This window comes from Trachemys scripta, chromosome 20 (assembly GCF_013100865.1).
Source record: "Trachemys scripta elegans isolate TJP31775 chromosome 20, CAS_Tse_1.0, whole genome shotgun sequence".
Classification (NCBI taxonomy): Eukaryota; Metazoa; Chordata; order Testudines; family Emydidae; genus Trachemys; species Trachemys scripta.
Window position 1 is genome coordinate 2811155 of NC_048317.1, and position 8790 is coordinate 2819944.

An 8790-nucleotide genomic window follows, 5' to 3' on the forward strand; every position below is an offset into this window, starting at 1 on the left:
AGAATATGAACCTGCAGCTTCAGAGAGCAGGATAGGCCACATCCCAAGCCCCTGTGAAGTGCTGCATGGTGTCAGGCCATGAGAACTTGCACATTTAATGTAATCTCAAGGTCCTGTGGTAAATAACTTTTCCCCTCAGACAGGGGAAGGCTTCAGCTAGAGAACAGCTTGACTTCTTACCCATCAGTGTGCGTCCCGCAGAGGGGAGTTCACGTGCACACTGCATGCACTGTCTTAATGGAGACTCCTTCGAAAGGTGGCTGGCTAGCTCAGGAGCCAAATGGTTATAATCATGCTGATCTAATGCCGAAAGAAGAACTTGCTTGGGAGACGGTTCCTGTGCTGCGCCAAACTGAATGAGAGCCCGAGGTCGCAGCATCGCGTGACCTGCTTTTGTCCCTTCCTCTCTCCAGGTCGGCCGTATCGTGGGAAACCCAGTGATATGTGGGCACTGGGCGTGGTGCTCTTCACCATGCTGTACGGCCAGTTTCCCTTCTATGACAGCATACCTCAGGAGCTCTTCCGCAAAATCAAGGCTGCCGAGTACACCATCCCTGAGTGAGTGACCCAGCCCCCGGCGCGCCCAGCCCCTAGTGCATGCGGAACAGTGGCTGTGGGAGCTCCAGCTAGCGAAAGGCCCTGGGCGTCAGTGGCGCTGGGTGCAAGCGTTCCAGCATACAGTGCCCTACAAGGATGCAGGAGCTGTGCTCTGGCACCTTGTTCTAAATGTGAGCAAGGCCCTAGCACTGCTGCCCCCACCTTCAACAAGGAAACATGGAAGTCGAACCGAAGGAAATCAAACCCAGTAGTTAATTTTGAGCTCTAGTGAATCCGAGCACGGCCCTTGCGCTGCATGTGCTGCCCTGCTGTCCCGTCCCCTTCCCCACACCAGCCCCTGGCTAGTCCTCCCACATCCAGCAATCTCTGGGCTGAGTAACCGTCGTGGCCTTTGTCTTGCTCTGACGGCACGTTTCTCTGGCAGAGATGGGCGGGTTTCTGAAAACACTGTGTGTTTGATCCGAAAACTGCTGGTGTTGGATCCGCAGCAGCGTCTCACAGCCTCCGAAGTACTGGAATCCCTCAGCTCCATCATAGCATCGTGGTGAGTGCTTCCAGCTTCAGGAGGATGGGGAGTTTGTGCTTCCTGGGGGTCAGGCGTACCTTGCTTGTGCAACGGGAATATGTTGCTATTGAGACTTGGGCGGCCCACGGGTTGTAACCAGTGATATGAAGTCCAACTAAGTAAAACCAGGCATGAGCCCTGAAAAGGGCACAGGGTAGATGTTTCTGTTCTAAATTAGAGCATTTAATCGTGGGGGGGACAGGGATGCCATTTAAGGATCAATCTGACTCCAGAACTGTGCACGTACTGAGCAAGAGGAAGCTCCTCTGTCTCAGCCCCTAGCCAAGGGCCCATTCCAGCAACAGTTCCCTGTTCTCCCCGCCCCCCCCACCAGCTGTGCAGTGCAGTCTCTCTGCAGAATGCCCCCAAGCCTGGCGCTAGAGTGGGCACCCGGTGAGTCAGCAGCAAACTCAGCAATTTCTGGAACACGGCTATTTTCATTTCTGCCTAAACAAGGCGGTAAGAGTGCCACATCCTGCTTAGAGCACTGGCAAAAACCGAGAGTGTGAAGTAGCGTCTTCTGTGGCGTAGTGTGTGAGGCATCGAGACAGACGCCCACCCTAGAGACACCTGGTTAGCTGGAGCTGCAGTGAGCACACAGGTGCTGCGTGGCAGGTGGGACGTACCCTGTCTGTGTGTTTAGTGACTCTAGTGTGTCTGCCATAAATTGCTAATGCACTGTTCTCCACACCTCAGGCAGTCCATGTCCTCACTAAGTGGCCCTTTGCAAGTGGTGCCTGATATTGATGACCAGGTGACTAACCCAGAAACCCCCCAAGAGGTAAGAAGGCAGCGTGGCGGTCAGCTTATTTCACACGGTGTTGAGATATAGGGAGGCTTTGGTTGTGGTGGGCAGATAACCAGCTGTCCTGCCGAGTGGGCACATATGAGAATTTGTCCCTGCTCTGACAGCCAGCTCCTTTTCCCCAGGCCTCAGAGTCAGCACACTTCCCCTTCAGTTGCCTTTCTCCTCAACTCCCACTTTTTCTTGTCCCTTCACTTCTCTTGTGTCTTCTTGTCAGGAGGACCCCTGCCCTCCACAGCACCTCCCCTAGACAAGGGAGGGGAGCGCTGCTGGAATCACAGTGCAGAAGGTGGCATGAGCTCTCAGGTCTCCATCGGTAACAGTGACTCTAGATCAGGGGTAGTCGGTCAGACTGTGGGCCAAATCCGGCCCGCCAGATGCTTTTGAACGGCCCCTGAATTTTTTTATTTACTCATTATCATTATTTTCTATTATTATTTTCTCTGGAGTTTGGACCTTGACTGTACCTTGACCAAGAAATTTGGACCCTGGCAACACATAATTGACTCCCCGTGCTCTACGGAATAGCTGTCGCTGCCTTCCCACAGGGCAATGGCAGTGGAGCTATGCAGAGGAAGCACCTGGCAGCACCAGCTAGCTCAGCTCACACACGCTGTATTGGTCTCTTAGCTTTTCTGTTCAACAATTGGGCTTGAATTTCCCATGTGTAAATGCGGTCCCCAGAGTTGCAGCGTCGCTGCGGGGAGAACCAGGAAGTGGTAGCAGCACGGCCTCTGCACCTCTCGTGTATTCTGCAGCGTGAATAAACATCCTGTGCTCTTTGCCAGTGCATTTGTGTGGGAAGTGATGGCTGGTGACCTTGCTGCGCCAGCGCACCTCTTAGAGCCTTCGTACTGCTCCACACTGAGCAGCCTGGGCTGCATTCCCAGCCTGGGGGAAAGTGGCTGCCTCTTGGCCCACTCACCTCGTGGTCAGATTCCCAGATCAAGTGTAGTTGGCAGCTCTGGGGCGAGATGCCCACCCTTTGCCCATTCTGAGTGGGCAGGGGCCAAGGGACAGATCGTGATTGCCCCATTCCTACTTTTCCCTGGTGGTGACTGCATGGGAACCCTACACGTGTCTGTGTTAGTAGACAGGCTGCCCAGAGGCCTGCATGCTTTGGTTAGGTGAACTCGTTCGCTGCTTTATCGGTAGCTCAGGACTATCTAAGATGGGTATTGGCAAAGGCACATCAATGCGCTGAGTGTGCCAAGACTAATGAGTTCTTGGCTGTTAGGCCTCAGGGGCTCACACCAACTGGCTGTGCACAAGCGTGCTTTGCCACGGGACTGGCACTCCCACAGCGCTGACTCACTTTGTGTTGTCTGCAGGCGAAGGTGACCGAAGAGTGCTCGCAGTACGAGTTTGAGAACTACATGAGGCAGCAGCTGCTCCTGGCTGAGGAGAAGAACACGCTGCATGAGGCGAAGAGCTTCCTGCAGAAGCGGCAGTTTGGGAACATCCCGCCCGTGCGGCGCCTGGGGCATGATGCCCAGCCCATGAACCCTTTGGATGCTGCCATCCTGGCCCAGCGATACCTTCGGAAATAGCTTCCCACACATCCAACAGCACAAGCACCATCCTGCAGTCTGCCTTTCACGTCGCTACTACAGCTCGACAGCAATACCTGTGCCCTGTGATAGAGATTAATGTAGCAGCTCCTTCAAGCTCTGTTAAGGGACACGCCTCATGCTCGCTCTGTTGGAGGGAGAAGACTTTTGAGAAAGGTAGTTTTGGAAGCAGCAAACTCTTGGCATCTTTTGGAATCTCCGATTTTTAAATCCAAGCCTGGATGACTAATCTGCTTTTAATCATGACTTTTTAATCTACCTCTGTCTTTTTAACTGTGCTGTTCTCTGGATGGAGCAAAACCTCTGGGAAGGGAGACGATTACCAAGGGTGAAATCGATATGTGGCTGAGTGCAGTATGGAGAGTTGGCTGGTAGCATTTGCTCCATATGGTTTGAATAAGCTTAATTTTATCTGGGTTTCATGAAAGTAACAATTTCTTGAAACCTCCCACCCCTTATCTGCATGAAACCTTCGTTCTATTTTTAACACGACACCTGGGTTGGATATATTTTGTCTAATCCTGGCTGGTGTCTCCATAACAGCACTTTTGGCCTTTAATAAGCATCATATGAACATTAACATCCTGGTTACCGTAGACAGCTAAGAAATGAAGCCTGTTTGCTGAGCAGTGGGACCAGGGGGAGATGCCAATGACCATTTCAGGCCAGCATTACAAAGCTCTATTATAAAGTCTTTCCAGGCTTATTCAGAGGTTTTGCAGAACCCCATTTAGCCCATCTTGGCCCTGACTCCCCCTCATGGATTCTTTTAGCCTCTCGAGAATATATGATTGATCCTGTTTTTCAGTAGCTTATCTAAGGTGCAGTAAATTTGCATTAATTCTGTTAGCATTTTCACCGTTCATTCTGGTACACAGATAATATGAGTTATAATGTGAAAAAGTTCCCCAGAATAATCTGTGTCGAATTAGAGGGAGGGGTTGGCTAAAGCCTCTACCGTATGTGCTCTCTAGTTTATCTTGCCCTCCCAGTCCTGCCATGCGAATCTGGTGCTGTTCCTCTGGTCTGGCCATTGGGAATTAGCGTGGACAGGGACATCCCAGCTTCCACCACCAAATGCCATTAAATAAGCATTGGGCTGTGTTGAGAACAGGATAGATCATTTCGGAGCCTCATTTTGTGAACTGGATGCCAGTCTTGCCAGAGAACTGTTCTCACCAGAGAGATCCCATGGCCTACGCTGCCCGATCCAGGCGTCTGATTAACCCAGAAGCCAGTTTTGCTTTTCCCCTAGACCTGACCACACACTGTTCCCAGCCATAGCTTGGAGCCCCACAGCACTCACGCGAATATGCTTTAATGTAATGGTCTCTCTCTTAATTGTGGTAACCAAAGAAACCACCTGATTTCAGGGGAGCTATATCAAAAAGCAGTAGTGTGGACAGCTGGGAGCTGGCTGGGCAGGTGCGAGGAAATGCTGGAATATCAGATGCGAGAAGCTGGCAATCCCTGGACCCTGGCATGGAGATGGGAATTGTGCTGGCCACAGGTTGGGCTCAGGGTTGCCAAATCAAAAGTACTTCTCACTAGATACAGGGGTTTGTGCTGAGAAGTAGCAACATCAGCCAAGTACCTGGAACAGGTGCTCGCTGGCTGAGCCCCCGTGTCACTGGGTATCCAGTGAGGGGCCGCAGCCCGTGCAGTCCCCAGCACCTGCTTTTTCGTTCCCCCGGTACGTGAGTGAGCGCAGGCATGGCCTGAGTGGTGGGATTTATTTGTAGCTTGTTGCCGTCTCTTGCCTAAAGGCTGGAGATGTCTTAGCCTGTTCCCAGTTGTATTTAAATCTACTGCCCTCTGTCAGTGGATTCTGCCTGTTGATGCACTCGGGGGCTGAACTGAAATTCCTTGGCGGGAATGTTAATTGTAAGCTTTGGGCATTATGTTCTGCCTCCGAACTCCCTGAAGCAGATTCACAGTGTGCAGGAAGTTCCTCATGAACACTAACAGGGACTAGAACAGCCTCGCCAAGCTCGCCGGGATGAGCCAGTAGCTTGAAGTCGTATTAGTCTCTTATTTATTTTGTTCAAAGATGCTACGTACGGGTGTGGCACCACTACCCTTCAGTGCCGTCAGCGTGAGAGCTGGCATGCGGAGCCCCTTGCCATTGGCTGCTCAAAAATACCAGCCAACCACCACGTAACAGCTCTGCCAGGCAGGCCTCCCTGCGGGCTTGCCCTGCACCGTGCGGGAAGGGCTTTCTGAGACCTGGGCACTGCACACCGCCTCAGGGCAATAGCCTGATGGCCCATTCTTGCCAGTTCCTGTTCCTCTTCCCCTCCACAGTTCTCACGGCAGGCTGGAGCCCAGGAGCGCTGTGTGGATTGTTGCACCTCCAGTCCCCCCCGCCGTCCCCCATCCGCCCCCCCAGTCTAGCTCGCTACTTGTTCGTGTTTTGTTTTTTTCCCAAAGTTAAAGCAATATTCTGGGGACTCTGCAAAGTTGTATAATACTGAGTATTCCTGCAAATGGCTAATCACCAGTGAATGATCACGTTTATAGTAAAGAAACTGGAAAAAGATGGCAGTGCCCGGGGCGGGTTTGAGAGCTGCTGGGTTTGGTTTCAGTAGATTAGACATATGACATGCTGTAGACAAGGATCCTAGTGTAAAAAATGGAAAAAAAAATTTGTATAAAGACATATTTTTGTACTACATCAAAACTCTTCCTGCATGTCAGCAATAAAATTTCATAATGTAGAACTGGCGTCTCGTGGCCCAGCGTGGTGGGTGTGTGTGTGTGTTTGTGTGTGTGTCGGGGGGGTGACCGCTTGGCCCTACGCTGAGCAGCCTGAGTGGGGAAAAATGGTGACTCTGCTCAGCCTCCCAAGGAGCTGGGGGTGAGCAGGACTAGCCCACCTGAGAATCTTCCTGCTGGGACTAGTGGGGTCTCTTGTTCCTGCTTTGGTCCTGCCCGAGGGACAGCCCCCAGTGTAGGGCTTGCAGTGCATGGGGTGATGCACTAGAGGTCACTCAAAGCCAGAGCCTGCGCTGGCGTTACTCTGACATGCCGGACTGAGTTCACCAGGCTGCGGGACGGCAAATCCCCCGGGGTGTGAGTCTGGGCCAGGTGCAGGCAGCCAGCCCTGGAGTGTCCTTGGGCAGACACAGCCCCCTGCTAACACTGGCCATTCAGCAGCCGTGTCCGAAGTCTCACTCCTGCCGTGCTGCTGGGGAGCCCGTGCCCTTGGTGGGCTGTGGGCCTAGTCCCCAGCGAGCTGGGAAAGCAGCAAGAGGCGTTAACCCCCAAAGTGGGTAAAGACGATGGGGTGAAGAAGGGACATGTGGACAGAGGAGGGAAGCATTGCAGGCCTAATGCGGGGGAATTGGGGGCAGATGTTTTCCATTCCCCGTCACCACCCCTTCACTGTCTGGAGGGATCTGCCAGCCCCCCAGGACAGCAGCATGTGGGGCCTCCTAACGCCCTGGTGATGGGGAGATCTCAGGATAGGTGGCGCTTCAGTCCGAGGCCCCACTCCCAAGGGGACGATTCAGCCCAGGGTGGCTGCTGTGGGAGGAGCCCATGGGGCCATGTGAGTGCGACCCAGCCTGGAGGGCTGCCCTGCCTTTTTCCTGTTGCTGCAGAGGGTGATTCCTGGGTCCCGGGTGCTGTGGTGGGTTGGGCACTTCCTAATGCGCAGCTCTTGCTGGCCTGACGGGCTCCCTGCTTTGGGGGCTGGTTTGGCAGGGATGTGTCATCACTGACTGCTGAGTCAAACCTTGCACCCCCACCCCCTCTGGTCTGGGCGCTGGGGCTTCCCCTCCCCTTGTTAGAGAAAACCACCAGGGCACTGGGCCCACAAGGCCCTGTGCTTCCCCCTGCAATAGCAGAGTGGGGCTGGGAGAGGAGCCCCCCCACCCGAGAGCAAGCGGGGTCTGGGAATGCATAGACCCCAGGGCTGGCGGATGGTTGTGTCCCAGGGAATTTGAGGCGGCTCCTCCAGTCAGTTCAAGGGCTTTTCAGGCTGCCCGTTACCTGCCCTGCTGTGGAAATGTGTGGCTGGCTGGTTCGGTACAAGTGCAAGAGCAGGGGCCGAGCGCTAGAAGGCAGCTGTGGGCTGAGTTCAGGGCCGGGCCAGGCTGTTCGTGTGCATTTAATAAACACCAAAAATCCCCGCCATGGAGAGCTCCAAGCTGAAGTTTGCGGGAGGCCCCGACTCTGGAACAAACAGCGTAACGTGACCCCCCCAGTCTGTCCCCGCTCCTCCCCAATGCTCGCCGCAGAGCCCACCCTAGTACCCTTCATCCACCTCAAACTGTGTCCCTGCCTCTCTGGGCCTCGGAGGGGAGCTTGGTGCTGGTTTCAGGGGCGTCCGCCCCACCCAGCTGGCAGCTCCCAGGTGTCTGGTGCATGATGGGATGGAAGGAAGGGCCCAGGAATGCCACAGGCTAAGAGCCCCATGTTCCCCTGGAAGCAAGCTCCTCTGACCCTCCACACATGCTCCTGTTATGGGGGTCATGCCATGTGGTGCTGGCATGAGGGGGTGCACACAGTCCTGCTCCTCACAGCAGTGGTGGCACACAGAGACCCCATTGCTGGACGGCTAGCAGAGCCAGACTGCCCGCACGCCGGGCCAGGCCGCCTTGGTGCCTAGATTTCAAGCCGCTCCCAGGAGCCACCTCCTACTTATTCTCTGCGTTATGGTCTCGCGTAGAGAATTCAACCAAGAGCGAGGCCCTGGCGTGCTGGGTGCTGCACAGACCAGGCAAAGGGGAAAGGGGACAGAACCAGCCTCACCCTCCAAGGTCTTGGCTCCAGCAGGGAGATGGGTGGGGGTGCTGTGCCAGACCCCTGCCCCCATGTGCTCAGATGCCACTCCCCTCTCGGAGGGCAGCAGGGATGCACAGGACTCCCTGGGTGGCCAGGTGCAGGCTTGTCTGCATTGGTGTCCTGCTCCCCTGAGGCCTGGCCGTGCTGTTCCTTGCCAGGCTCCTCTGAATGCCAGTGAGTGGGGCGGGGCTGGCATCTCTTTGAGACACTGGCAGAGCCGTCGGTGCTGAGTGACTCCCCCCGAACGCGAGGGGCTCCTGCGACGAGCCGATTCTCTGCACAGAACCAAGGGGGGCTGGAGCCCTGAGGTTCCCCAGCGGATTCATGTGGGCAGCAGGAGAGACAGAGACCATTTTAAAAGGTGGCGGCTGCTTCTCTGAGCAAGGGGCCAGCCCATGGCCACATGGCAGGAGGCCAGGCTGGAGGAGGGAGCAGCAGGAGGGGCCGCCCTGCGTGTGGACGCTGACCAGACCTGGGACTTGCAGGAGGGGTGAGCTCAGCCC

The 8790-nt window shown here is 54.9% G+C and overlaps 1 protein-coding gene across 2 annotated transcripts in view; it reads left to right on the forward strand.

Annotated features, from left to right (window-relative positions):
- The window catches only part of STK40 (serine/threonine kinase 40), a 39358-nt gene extending 33135 nt beyond the window's left edge, over positions 1-6223 (forward strand). For both annotated transcript variants that reach the window (XM_034753903.1, XM_034753905.1), the window contains exons 9-12: positions 414-558; positions 983-1102; positions 1820-1904; positions 3260-6223. In XM_034753903.1, coding sequence (XP_034609794.1) covers positions 414-558; positions 983-1102; positions 1820-1904; positions 3260-3478 — 569 coding nt within the window. In that variant the 3' untranslated portion in view covers positions 3479-6223. The remainder of the gene's footprint in view (positions 1-413; positions 559-982; positions 1103-1819; positions 1905-3259) is intronic.
- The last annotated feature ends 2567 nt before the right edge of the window (positions 6224-8790 follow it).